The sequence below is a fragment of the Lethenteron reissneri genome, chromosome 28 (genome assembly GCF_015708825.2).
Source record: "Lethenteron reissneri isolate LAM-NWPU_2019-01 chromosome 28, ASM1570882v1, whole genome shotgun sequence".
In the NCBI taxonomy this organism is placed as follows: Eukaryota; Metazoa; Chordata; class Hyperoartia; order Petromyzontiformes; family Petromyzontidae; genus Lethenteron; species Lethenteron reissneri.
In genome coordinates, this window is record NC_083806.1 from 9,842,180 (window position 1) to 9,856,730 (window position 14,551).

At 48.0% G+C, this 14,551-nt stretch overlaps 1 protein-coding gene across 1 annotated transcript in view; it reads left to right on the forward strand.

Moving 5' to 3' along the window:
* METTL16 (methyltransferase 16, RNA N6-adenosine) overlaps nt 1–14,551 on the forward strand; it is a 54,188-nt gene that overhangs the window by 35,484 nt on the left and 4,153 nt on the right. Inside the window, 4 exon segments of the mRNA XM_061562079.1 lie at nt 6,328–6,397; nt 12,834–12,923; nt 13,521–13,700; nt 14,071–14,550. Coding sequence (XP_061418063.1) covers nt 6,328–6,397; nt 12,834–12,923; nt 13,521–13,700; nt 14,071–14,550 — 820 coding nt within the window.

Below are 14,551 nucleotides of genomic sequence, written 5' to 3' on the forward strand. Positions count from 1 at the left end.
GAGACTATTCTCTTGACTTCTTACCTGGTTATACAAAAAATAAACTTGAGCCGACGTACTGCAATGGACATGTGGACTTTTACATCGCTGGCTCAGAACAGAGAGGAACGCCGTTTCTGTGAGCAGAGAAACAATCTCGACTCAACGTCACGGATTGAAGGCCCTCCCCACGCCTTTGCCAGCGTGGCCACAATCCACCTCGCATTTGCATGGCGGATAATTGTGTTGCTCCATCGCCACGGTGGACGTTTGTACTCTCTGTCGCGTTTTCCCCCTTGGCCGCCCAGCGTTTGTTAATTGATTAATGTTGGCTCCCTTCCTTAGCCCTCCTTGGTAATGCATAGAAGGTTCAGTATCCATGTATCTTAGAGTATTCAGACCCAAGCCTAGGTCAGACATGGCCTGTTGGTGCTTAATTCACACCCTATAGATCTTGCTTTGTGAGCTGTCTAAAGGGCAACCAATTTTAAGGTACAGCCATTCACCCTCCACACCGAAATTTATGCTCCGGAGTATACGGCACACAAAGAGCACGCCACAAAGGCCTGAAGCGGCACAGCAGTGTGAAAAGATGCACGCTCGGAATGGCTTCAAGAGACCATTAGGAGGAACACATATAGGACAAACAAGAACCTGACACATTGTAACCACGATTCATAAAATAAATAAATGCATCAAAAATAATGAATGTAGGGCGGGTGAGGCTGCCACGGGGGCAGGTCTTGGGCGACTGAACGGGTCAGTGCAGCGGGACCTGTAGAATGCGTGCAAAGCCCCCTTTTTTGTTTTACTGTTGTCTACTCCGCCGGTGGGAAGTTTTAACTCCGGATGATTTCACAAGCGCTTGCAGAATGCCGCCTGCACTCGGCAATACGGGAAAAGACGTCTTTTTTTCATTTAAAGCGGGGGTTTGTTTTTCTCTGCACCTACTGGGGGAGTAAAGTGCCACTTTAGGCATTAGTTGTGTGCCCGCGTCTTCCGTGCCCGGTCCGCATTAATTGAAAGATGGCTTTCCGTGGAGTGCTCATTAATTTTCAAGTCCTACGACTGTCCACATATCCTACGACTGTCCACTCTTATCAACCAGATTTGTAACTGTATTACCGTTACGATTAATAATACATTACACAGCGCACACATTAACAACAACAGAATCTCAACGCATTCATTATTAACACTGCCTTGTATCGAAAAAATGTATATTAGCTTAATCTGAAGAAAGGCCATTGGCCTACAATGTTAGCCTATTAAGTGCATTAACGTTCCGTTCGGGCAGCGATGTTCGGGACCAATGTGGCGTGCTTTGTGCGTGTTCGTGCATCGCCGTCGACAGCAGGTGCCCTAAGTCGCACGACTCGTGTGGCGTCGCTGCAGAGCTGGCGAGACTCTCGCCGTGCGCACTTGGTGAGCGCACGGCGAGACTTGGGCCGCGTGCTCGTTCTCCCCCTCGCAGCAGCGACGACTTCCAGGTCTCATTTCCAGGCGTGGAAATCGAAACTTGGTGAACAGCAACCGCGGCCGCCCCCTCCCCCTCCTCATCACGCCCACTGGGCGATATCATGTGCTTGCCCATCTCGAGGGCTGCTGCAGCAGGAGTCTGGTTAAAGTAATCAATTCATTTTTATCCTGATTTGAAGCTTTCATGACTGCAGGAATCAATTTGGTTATTTTGGTAAAGTCACGTAGGTAGAAATAAAATGAATTCAATCACGACGTTTCGGGCGCAACACAAGCGTCCGTCATCAGGTGGGACAACCACAGCAAGAAACAATTGCTGAAGAGGGCAAAAGGGCTGCTGTAACAAGAGGCTATATAGGTAAGAGAGGGGGGAGGAGCCAGGGAGGAGAGACAGAGAGGGGGGGGGAGTGGTGTGGGGTAGGGAACACATTTTTTGCTTAAGGTAATCGAATAAAAATATACTTAATTGCATATTTCTTGGATTAATAAACTGACCATATATCACCACGTATCACGAGCCACCGTGTCACACCGGGTGTGCACTTCGTTGAGTTAACCGCAGCCTGGAGGCAGCATACCCAGTGGCCTCATATTTTTTAAATAGTTGCCGATTTAACTGATCAGTAATTTCGCATTTGCTCATCTCCAAACTTGAGCTCTCTTCTCTGCATAGTTATGCACTTGCACCTACTTGGACCAGACATTGCGTACAGATAACCTGCTAAATAAAGCCTGCTAACACGTCGGCTTTCGCGACCTCGATTATCCACAAGAGGTTTTTGGGTTCGATCGCGTGAATATAAATGTGTCGTTAAACCTGTCACCACCCGATACAGCCAGTGTAGTAAGGTTTGTCACGTTAACAAAACCTGCCAATTCGTGACTAGTTCAGCACACCCGGCGTGTTGGAGGCTAAACCCACAACATCTACAATTCGAGTACAGTGACGTTTCGCCCGTAATTGCAACCGGTATCAGGCGACAGCCAGAGTTGTCGGAGAAATCCTCCTTCAGCCAAATCCTCACGAGGTCAGCTGGCATCTAGAAGAGTGTGCCCATGCTGCTCACGGATGTGCTTTTCTCTTTCCATCGTTGATTTTTGCATCAAAGGAAAACGTCAAAGGGCGTGGAATCCTGGCTTTCACTAATAGTCAAAATCACGATTGGTTACACGTGCTCACGTGACTGTATTCCTCGCATTCCCGCGCTGGCTGCTCCTGTTAAACGGATATGCGTAAGCGCAGCCGTTAAATGAGCTTCTTTCCTGCGGTCTGCAACCCAGTGTGATCTGTGTGACAGCCACGTGTGTGACACGTCCGCTGCTCTCCCATTGCTACTGTGCAAGAAGGAAACACGATTCTGGATTCAAATTAAAAGATATACAGTGATCCCTCGTTTATCGCGGTTAATGGGGACCGGAACCCCTAGCGATAGGTGAAAATCCGCGAAGTAGGATTGGCCCCCTAGGAATTTCCGTATATGTGTGTGTGGGTACCAGAATGTTTAAAATATGTATATTTATACTTTATATATATATTTTACTTAAATCTATTTAATTATAAAACCTTAATATTATACATTCACTCTCTCTCTCTCTCATACGATACGTATTATGGTGTTCTACACTCACCAATGACAGTAGTATCTTGAGACTTGACTCCAGTAATGACGACGACGACGATGACAATGACGATGACAATGACGACGATGACAGACCTGTGCAGTTCGATGAATGTGATGATGAAGATGATGGTGTTACTGCACAAGTATAATGAGGCCTTTAAATCAGTTCGAAAAATCCGCGATGCACTGAGGCCGCGAAACTTGAACCGCGAAGTGGTGAGGGATTACTGTATTTGTGCAGGGTCTTTTATTTGAGGGCACAGCCAGGGCAAGGAAGTCTTGAGTGCACGCATATAAGTGGTATAAACCCCCTAGACATGCGGGTACGTTTTCAATGGCATTCTTTTTACAAAAAATACATTAACATTTCAACGTCACTTTTTTCCCAAGCAAAGATGATCAAACAAAAAAGTAATACAAAAAAGAAAATCAGAAACCCTTTTTTTTTTCTTGAGTGTTGGCGAATGCCTCAAGCTTCACTTTGATAGGCACACTTATAATTGAGAAATCGTAAAAGTTCCAACCGAATGTGGAGCCACGGAAGCACCTCGGGCAGCTTTTAAAGTGACGGTATTCTTGTTAAGGAGAGCCGGGGCGCGCTCATCATGTCGGTGCCAGGGAATTAAATTGGCAGATGGACAACGAATTCTGCACGGCGTTCCGACATGCTTCATCCGCTGATGGGAGCCGTTGCATTTGCGGGAAATATTTGCCTTTGTCATTTGGTAGGTACCTTTGTGTGTGTGCGCTCCGGTCAAGTACGCTGGTACACTGCGTTGGGTTTGTACAAATAGCAGTTGATGCATTTTTGGCCATTGTGAAGGCGTTTGAGAACACATTTTTGAAAAATACGTTTCGCCTATGAATCCACGGTCGACAAAAACCAAGGACGGTGTGCTGCCGAGTTCCGAGAGGATGAATCTGGTCAATGAAAATACCTCCAGCTCCTGTTCGCCAAAAGAAAGTTGCGTTTTGTTCAGAAAACACGTCCAACCCTGGCAGACGATGACACGGGATCTGCTTGCATTGCAACAGCGCCGGGGTAAATCCGCTCCAAATTTTCTCTGGCAGCTGTGGGAATTGCACCCCAGGACTTCCCGTTGAGCACGCCACAACGCTGCAAACCTGCCCAGCCAAACTTTGTCGGGTCAATCGACAAAGCGGCGTGGCGTGGCGTGGGGTCAGGGCTGTTGAGATGTTTTTTTTAAGGGATTAACACGGTGGCCATTATAAACCGCCAAAAGCGGGAAGCTTTTAATTAAAGAAATAAAATAATAAAAGAGACGGGCGCAGCTGTGACGGCTGACGCGGCACAGCGGGGCTGTGGCTGGTGACCGTATTATGCAGACGGCGTCTGGAAGAGCCCTCCCCACCACCGCCCCCCCCCACCTTCTAGACGGTTGCCCCCCCCCACCACTACCCACTCCCCCGTCGCGTCAATCCGCAGGCTCTCCTTGGCATTGCACGCTGCCGCCCCGCTCTCACCACCACGCGGCCCCGTTCCCCCCCCCCCCCGGCACCGCATGGGCGACGTGAAATTATCTTGCCGTGGATTTCCTCGTTGCATTCTTCGCGAGGTGTTTACGCGGCAGCAGCAGCAGCACGGCCGGGTGTAAGCAGTCGAGTGCCTTGGGAGGACTGCCCCCGTACCCTCAGGTTAATTGCCTCTTTCTTGCGCTTGTTTAATTTATCTCATTTTATAATTGGCAACTTGCATAGTCCATTGTCCGTTAATAACAAATAATAGTTTGTTTTTTTTATCTCGCGCTCTTTACGCCGGAGCGTTCCGCAGCGCTTTGTTCACAAAATGAGAGTCCGAATTGTTTTTTTTGGGGGGGGCCTACTGCATTTCTGCCAAAATTTCGGTGGAGAAATGGCCAAATCGGTGCTTGACGACACTGACTGTCGTTTTATCGCTTATAAATTTCAACAAAAAACGCCCTTTGTTTTGTTTGCCCCACACACGATTTAGATCCTCCAATGTTTATTGTTTTCCCCCCCTACCTGCTGAGTGTCATTTTCAGTGTCTTTTATACGCAGCAGGGTCACTGCCGCCGCCCCTCCCCTTAACTAAAGAGCCTGCCAAAAGGCCACAGAATCGTGCGGTTTGCCACACCATACCGCCCACCCCTCCTCTCCCCCCGCGTATCTCACTCCGCCACTTACCATTGTGTGCAGAACGCGACACTTGCCCGCGCTCAATGTTCCTACCCCTGACGCCGCTACGCCGCTGACTAACGCGGGAAGCACATTCTCAGCCATGCATAGCTGCGGATGTCGTCGGCCGTGCTAGAAAGCGTACACTTATAAGAGGGGGGGAAAACGTTCGCAAGTCAGAGACGTTACGTTGGCCGCGAAGACAAGTGAAGTGGGTTTCGGCAGAACAAGTCGTTAAAAAGACGGAATGACGGCTAGTGATCGAGGCTAACAAAGGAGTGACGGCGAAAGGTGCAAACTCGCCCCAAAGGGGATGTCCACCGCAGAGGTGGAGCAATGAAATCGGCTCATGTGCAGCAGCCGATGCTACTTCAGCTTGATGGTTTAGGTGCGATACATTGATGAACACCACCATCATTGTCATCATCAGAGATGCTCTACCCACTGCTGGATGAAGGCCCTCGCCATGCCGACGGCATCACCCTCGCGGTCCTGCGACGCCACAATCCATCTCGCTTGTGCACACGAGCTGATGGGCATCCTCTCGGGCTCGTTCTTTCCGTTGGCTGTGATTCAATCGCCAGTTTCATCCATCGGCCAGCATATCCCTTCAGGCAGTGTTCCCTGCCCAGGCCCATTTACTCACCTTAACTAGAAATGTCTCTTAATTTGCATTTGTTCTCCGATTCACGTGCACCTATTTCGGCGTCTCGGTATAATTGGAAGCTTCCTTGGACGCTTCAGCTTTTAATCCATCTCATTTGTCGGTGTCCACGTTCCTGGTCGGTACGCTATCGCGAGTGCTCCGAACAGCGTGGGGCGGACTCTGTAAGCGAAGCAGTTCAATTGAGCAGGGCATGAATCTGCCCAACATAGACGGCTCCCTGCTGGGAGAGTGCACTGTCGCGTCCGTGTGGAACCCTGGGCGCTGCACGTGAGAGCCAGGCGAGGTGTCCCCAGCGCGATGTGCGAATTACGCCAGCGGTCTTTGTGCATTTGTTGGAGGTGTCGCGCGTGTCGGGTGAAATGTGCGGCCAGAAACCCCGCTGATTTTTAGAGTGCACTCTCCTGTCTCTCTCTTTTATCCCAGGTGGTACACGTGCATGCTGGGTAAAAAGTGCAGTCTGGCACCGTTGAAGGAGGAGCTACGGAGATGCGGGGTAAGTGTTTAAAAAAAAATGTGCAAAATAACAAGTGTTGTCTTCATTCGTTAAGCACCTCATTTGCATCGCCTATTTGCGGTCCGCGCTCCAGCGGTTGCTCTCATTACCGCGTTGTTGTCTTCACGCTACTGCCCAAAGACGGAGGTGCTCGATCGAGTCATCGCTCTGCCGCTTGTCTCTCACATTTTACTCGATTGCGAACTCTTCACAGATTTTACCTTTGCCGGCTCTGGCATTGCAATCGCGCACAAATAAAAAAACACGCGTATAATTTATCGGAATTTCATCCAGCAGCGCGGTCAAACGAAGCTTAGTATTTTCCTTAAACGCTCGGTAGGTTACCATCGCTGGATGCAACCGCAAGTATTGCACATAACACATGGCACAGACTCACCCCTCCTTACTTTACCTGCCCGTGCTCTCATTATTATTCCAAGTTGAATTGAGCATTACAGATCCAATGTGTCATGCAACATATATGAATATTGCTGCACACGACGGAACGCGCTGCTCTTGTTCTTCGGGCCGTACTCCCTAAGAGCAAAATCAATTCGTACATAAAGTATAGATTTGGCGACCAGGGCCGTGTCATTGTTGGTGGCTGTCACGGGGGAGGGGAGGGGGGAGGGGAGTGCAGGTAAGGGCAGAGGCAGCTGCACTTCGATAGGAGCCTGCTGAGGGATTTGAGAAATCAAACTGTGACCACCAGCTGCTCTGCACCCTTTTAGAAGTCTCTTCATGTCCTTTATTCAATCGCCCCATTCCACTTCATCATAACCATTGGCAGTGATCCACCTACTGTTGGATGAAGGCCTCCCTGATCTTGTGATACAATGGTGCGTCCAGTTCTTGCACTATCATTGCATTGAGGATGTCCCCACAGGGTCGTATATTCCCCCCCCCTTTGGCCGCCACTCCCATCTTTTAGTATCGACCAACGGCAATCGTCCTTTCTCACCATGTGTCCTGCCCAAGCCCGTGCACTTTTTGCATATCAATCAATCAAGTCTTTCTATTGCATTATTTCGTGCAAAGGATGCCATTCAAAGTGCTGCAAAGATAAAAAAAAACATTGTTAATAGGCCTGTGATCCATGTGTTCGTCTTTGTTGTGTTGTGCAGTTGCAAGGCTGCACCTCTCCGTAGTTCATTGCGCGCTTTTGGCACCAAGAGCTCTGACTCAAGTGCACCATCAGGAACTGATTTCTCTTCGCCGGAAAAACAATGTTAGGCCTGGGATGCGTGCATTAATTTGGAATAGAGATCCGCATTTTGCAGGACTGTGAGGGATTGCGATGGCTTTCGGGAGCCATCGTGTGCAGCAGTGGATCGATCTTGGCTGATGATGTGGTGAAAGAGATGTGCGGAACATTCCTTCACTAAATTTAAGCTTCTTGGTTCTTTCGGTAAAGTCACGTAGAAGGGAAGTAATAAAATAATAAAAATAAAACATAATAAAATAATTCTCACGACGTTTCGGCCACAACGCAAGCAGCCGTCCTCAGGTGAAACCAGGTCTGTCGAGGCGACAGCGTCCGAATGAAACAGCACACGTGCTTGGAGCATATATATACGCTGTCGCCTCGACAGACCTGGTTTCACCTGAGGACGGCTGCTTGCGTTGTGGCCGAAACGTCGTGAGAATTATTTTATTATGTTTTATTTTTATTATTTTATTACTTCCCTTCTACGTGACTTTACCGAAAGAACCAAGAAGGTGAATCCCTGCAGTCACGAAAGCTTTAAATCGAAATTTAAGCTTCCATCTCTGTGATGCGTTATGCTTTCATCTTCCTCTCCAAGGGCTCACATTTATCAATTGCCAATCTACCGTTTTGCTTCTATCGTGTCCCCAGTTGCTTGCTTTTGACATCTTTAATCATGCACGTGTTGTATTCTCTGATTGCTCTTGATATTTATCCTTCTGATATTGTGTGCTTTCACCTAATTTGTTCTCTGCTTCTTAACCTTTCCCTCACTTTCAATGGCCTATCTAGTACTGTGCTCGTAATTGAATCAATGAAAGTGGGCATACCCATTTTGTCTCGTTGTTCCTCTTGGCATTTGCATGTTTTGCTTACCCACATGTAGACACCTGGGTTTCAGTCCACTGCTGGATGAGGCCCTGCCCATTCTGCGTGTGATTATTTTTTGGGGTTTGTTTGCCTTTACTTCTTTCTAGATTTGAAGCTTTCGTGACTGCAAGGATTCATACTCTTAGTTCTTTCTGTAAAGTCACTTGATACAGATGTTTTGCTGTGACAGTTTCACCTGAAGACGGAAGCTTGTGTTGCCTCCGAAACGTCGTTATTTTATTGTTTTTATTTTTTATTAATTTTCATTTCATTTTTTACCTATGTGACTTTACCGAAAGAACTAAGAGTATGACTTTACTTCACCACGCTGGTCCGTGCTGGCTGGTGAAGGTGGGCAGCATAGACACAACAGCATAGAAACACGGTACAGCGCTGGATTTTGCTGCATTGTCACCTGCTGCCTTGCAGCGTAGCCCGGCAAGCCCTACTACAATTTGTGCGTGGTGTTCCCCCCCCATTCAAGCATGATCCAGGCTCTCAACCCTGCTGGGCTTCCGCGGTTTGATGGGATTTGGGTGCGTTCCGGCTGATTTCGTCGTAGTCGGTCGAAAGTTGGCTACTTCCTCACCTTGATTTTTTGAAGTTGCATACCATTCACTTTATTTTATTCGCTGTATTTTATTTTTATTATTATTCTATCGACGTGACTTTACCGAAAGAACCAAATAATTTGAATTTGCCTATGATAAGCTTCTACCTCTCTGGCTAATGCTGCGGTGCATCTTGTATCGTGCCAGACTGAAACGTTTCTCGCAGCTGAGGTTTGGCTGTTTAGTTTTCTCGCGCGACACAAGCTCTAGGTATTTGTGATATTTGTGATATTTTCTCTGCTTTTTTTCCTTCCTTCTATCAAAATCTGATTTTAAATACGGATGTTGTCGGTGTTCGAAAAACCTTTCTTAAATCGGCCTTGCCCGTGAACACATGTGGAATTCTATTCAAGGGTGCAAAAAACAGCACAATCCTTTCTTCAAACCTGGCAGTGTGCGTGAAGTGTTACGATTGCGGTTATATTGCAGCCGTCTTGTCAAATTGGCTCTGTGAATAGTTAATCTAAGGCAAAGTTACCACAATCAGTTTTAACGCGGCCTTTGATTGCTCTGGTTATAAGTCGCTGCATGCGCTATTTGATGGCCCCTGTGTGAGTATTTTCAAGGTTGCTCATGTCCTCATCCGAGTTGAAGCCAATTCCCAGCCCCGTAGCCTGGAATGTGTTTTTTGCAGGATTTTTGAAGGTTAGGCATATCTTATAGCACTCACCACATGGTTTATATCATTGTATGGCAGTGTATAGGCTAAATTCAGAGTAATGTATTCATTCATTACATTACCTGTGTTCCTAAATGCTTGGCTATGCTGTGGACACCTTTAACGAAGCTTGCGGGACATCCCTCTGTGTACAATTCCACAACCAATTTTACCACTTTGAGATTTATTCATTATTGAATAATTACAATTTACATAGTTTTCCACACACCTCAGCCGAAGATGGATGCAAAATTGAGCAATTTTTGCAAGGACTGGATCAACCAAGTAAAGTGTTAACTGTTGTGTTAGCCGACTCTCTGAGTTGCATTACATTTCTACATTTTGTTAAGTTTGATATCTCAGCTTCCTTGTCACATTTCTTTTCTCTCTTTCACCCAAGCCCTCTTTGAATTGTATCCCCACCCTCTCGCCCCTTTGCGGCCTCCCCCCCCTCTATATAATGCCTCGTCACAGAGGCATGTTTCTCTCTTTCACCTGCGGACGATCGCTTGTTGTTGCGATCGAAACGTCGTGATCTATTATTTATGACTTTACCGAAAGAACCTAAGAGTATGAATTCCTGCAGTCACGAAAGCTTCTAATCAAGATAAATAATAAACGCTACGGTTACCACGACTACATTTAATAAAATTCCCGACTTTTTCATAATTCTAGACACCCTTAATGAAGCCAGTGGGAGATTCCTCTGTGCAAAATTTCCATAACGGCCACACAAGGAAAAACTTTACAGCACACGCAATATCCTTGACACTTTTTCTTGGTTCTTTCGGTAAAGTCATGTAGAAGGGAAATAATAAAATAATAAATAATAAAACATTATAAAATAATTCTCACGACGTTTCGGCCACAACGCAAGCAGCCGTCCTCCGGTGAAGAACAGGTCTGTCGGGAAGACACGAAAGCTTTAAATCGAAATCCTTGACATTGTTACTCCAGACTGTAGCCGTGCCATGTTGACGGCTTCGATTGCGATGGGAATTTTACCCCAGTTGTGATTTTGGTTTATAAAAGTGGCGAACAGCACCGATGGCCAGACGACTCGCAGGCGCACGAAGGCAGAGTGACAAAATCAATAATGGGGGATGCAGCGATAAGGCAGCTCTCTCTCTCTCTGCCGCGTCGTTACACTCGGGGATATTTCAAAATCTGTTGTTAGGTGGCTGGGCCCTACAAGCGGTTCGCTTTGTAGCCTTTTAGTGCGTGAATGGCTGTCAGTGTGGTAGCAAGGCATGCATCGGCTGATGAATCTTCTGGTCATCTCAGTCGGCCAACCCCTGGCACCTGGGTCTGACCCGTGACCTCTATTCAGCGAGCCTTCGACACCACTTCACGTGTCCTCAAAGTGCACACAGCCTGGCACAAACGCCGTAGTGATGTCACCGCCACGTAGTGACGAATGGCAGTTGTTGTAAGGCATGTACCAGTTTGACCCCCCCTCTCCAGCGGCGATTCAATGAATTGTCATAATTTAAGGGTCATTTGTATTCTCATATGAACTCTTTTGTTCGTACAAACTTATTTTTCTATTGCTCCCTTAGTCTAATTATAACATCGTAAAATTTAGTTAATTGATGCTTGTATCGTAAGTGTAATAATCAGTTTTAATCGACAAATTAATCAATCGTGAACGAGTAGAAGTCGACGCCTAATCAAGTGGCAGTGTACATTTGCACGCACTACACTCGCGAAAATTAGACCCAAGTATTTAATTGTCGTGTGTGTTTTCATTTTCATATTTTCACTCTAAGGTTGTTGTTGGTTTCAATCGATCCGTCAAATCCTTTTCGGCGGGTGAGAACGTCCACCATCGCAACATTTCTTTTTAGCAGGGACGATCTGGTGAAAAACCTGGTGTGGTGGCGGGGGGGTGGGGGGCGATAGGGTGGTGGGAGCTTTACGTGCACATTGTGCTGATATTTGCACTTAGGAGATTTTGCTTAAATAATTACCGATGGGGGTTCGCCACTCCATACGCTGCCCCTGGTGAGGAAGCGAATGCACCGCCCGCAGGCGCACTTTGTATGGAATCTCTGCGCAGGCAAAGCCCATTTGAGAGCTGGCTGTGCTACGATACTGGCACGACAAAAGGTGCGTTCACTAAGAACACCTCCCAAAAGTGAATCTTCTCTTAATCATTGCACGTGTGTGTGGCCACGGTTAACGTCGGTGGAAAGCAATATCTGAACTGATTTTTGGGGCCTTTTCTCGGTTCACTTTGCTTTAAATGCGTACCTGCTCCAGCATTCCCAGCAATGTCCCCAACAGTTTGTGAGAGGCTAAATGGGGGGGGGGGGGTCGTTTTATGTGTGCATCCTTAACAGATGTTTTTGTGTTAGATGGCATAAATATAAATGTGGTGTTAAACCCGCCACCACCTGACCAAAAGCCAATTAGTCAGGTCCGTCACATAAACAAAACATGGCAGTACTACTAGTAGTACTAGTAAATAATTGGCTTGTTTTGTTTACATACTAGCAGTACTAGTAACAAATTGGCATGTTTTGTTTACGCGACAAACCTTACTAATTGGCTGTCAGGTGGTGGCGCGTTTAACGACACATTTACATTTTCGCGATCTAACCCAAAAACTTCTATCATGGATAATATTGGCCGTGAAAGCCTAAGTGTTAAACTTGTGTGGATGTTTGTGTGTGTGTGTGTGTGCTTGCATGTTTGTGTGTGTGTGTGCGTGCGGTAGTGTAGCAGTTAGCGCGCTGCGCTATGAACCTGGCGACCCAGGGTTCGATTCCGGGTCACGGCTAACACCAATGGCGATTATCTGAACCGGTCCTGGGCCTCCTCTAGGTCGACTCAGCCTTAAATGAGTACCTGGTGCGGTGTGTAAACATTGCCACTGGGGAGACAAAGGCGGTCTGGCGTGGTGCTGGCCACCCACCCCCTCGTTCGTATACCGCTCTGGCCTTCATAGTTGCTTGCTAACAGCACTTGCCCCTACAGTCTGTTAAGGCTATACGGGGGATCTTTATCTTTGTGTGCGTGCATGTTTTTGTGTGTAATTGTGTGCATGTGTTTTTTGTGTGTCATGTTTGTGTGTTATGTTTGGTGCAGGTGCCGCGAATAACCACCACCACGTTCTGCCAAGGTCGCACTATGCGCTGGGCCCTCGCCTGGAGCTTCCACCACAACCTCGCCGTGCCGGTCAGAGCCCCTTCCCCCCCTCCGTGTTCCCACCTGCTCCTCCTCCTCCTCCCCCTTCTAAGCTGTCTTGTGGTTGTTGTTGTTTGACTTGCATCCCACTGGGATTTTTGCACACAGCGTTGGTGTACGGTGTTTTTTTCTGCAATATTTTTTCTGTCTTTTCCTGGATTTTCTGTTTGCACTTAGTCACATATTCACTTTAAGATGTTTTTTGTTCATGTTTTTGTTTTTTGTTTGTTGCGGTTGCACCCGATTCAAGAGCTGAATGGCTCACAGGGCTATACCTAATACATGAACTTGAACTTGAACCCCTCACTCAAGCTTTGTTTTGTTCTCCCTTTGGTTTGAGAACATTCGCTAGGGCAGGAAACCCCCCCGGTGTTCAGCTGGTGGGGGATCTTTTTGCTCACGTTTCAGCTGTAATTTTTTGCGTGCGGATTTTGACCTGTTCTCTCCGTTTGGACTTGCTGCGAAAGCACGGCGGTTTGCGAAGGCGCGTCGGCCTCGTCGACGTCGTTCCGTGTGACCCCGTGGTGACGAAGCCGGGGCTTAATCGTGGCTCCGTGCTGCTGTCCCCCCCCCCCCCCCCCCGCACAGTCGCCCCCTGTCAAGCGGCGGAAGCTGGACAATCAGAAAAAGCCGATCACGTTCTTCGTTGCCGCCGCTGGCGCCGCCGCCGGCGACACGGGGGAGCAGCTGCCCTCTCGCGACGTGCCGCGCCCCAGTCCGGTGGAGCGAGTCGCCGTGCATCTTGAGACGCTCCTCGCCGACTTGAAGGTAACGTCGGTCGCCGTGTGTTGAACCTGCGGGTTTTTTTGTTGTTTTGTCGTCGGCAAACGTATTATTAGTATTCATCCTTTTTGGCATATTGAATCTTTTCGAAGTTTCAGGTACGTCTGTTCTTGGGCTCGTCGTGATGTGCACAAATCACTAATGTGCAGCATACATGTTCAGACAGCTGCTGGATTTTTAACCCTCAACTTTGTTTGAGACTGGCTCTATAATTGGTTTACTGCCCACATCGAATATCCAGTTTAAAAGTGATTGCGGCAATGGATCTTTCATTTGAACAATACTAATTTTATTTTAAACGATTCACACGGTGATATTTGAAATCTGGTAAAGAAAATGCTTCCGGTGTGCTCAGGTGCAACACAGGCGTGTGCCGTGCAGGACGGGTGAAGTCAGCCTCATGCTCACGGCTCCAGAGAACACGTGGATCCACTTGCGTCGCAAACGCCGGCAGTCGCTGCAGACCACCGATGCGCCAGAACCCCTCGAGAGCTGCTCCACGCAGACCCCGACACTCAAACAAGACGGCCACTCGCCTGCAAAACACAGCAGTTCCAACGAATCTGATCCAACAGCTCCCTCGTCAACACCACCACCACCACAGCTGTCGTCGGCACAGCAGCCAGACCAGGACGAGCAGAGCAGCGGTCAGGGGTCCTCAAGGGATGATGGGATGGAGCCGCACAAGAATGGGAAATGCACGGCTGCTTGCAAGCTCACGGAGGCCAATGAACCAAGGGAAGCAGGGCGCGTCGCCGCAAGTGGCGACGCGGCGGATTTGAGCGTCGGCGGAAGTGGGCAGCCGCTCGCGAAGGAGCCGCAGGGAACGACGCCAG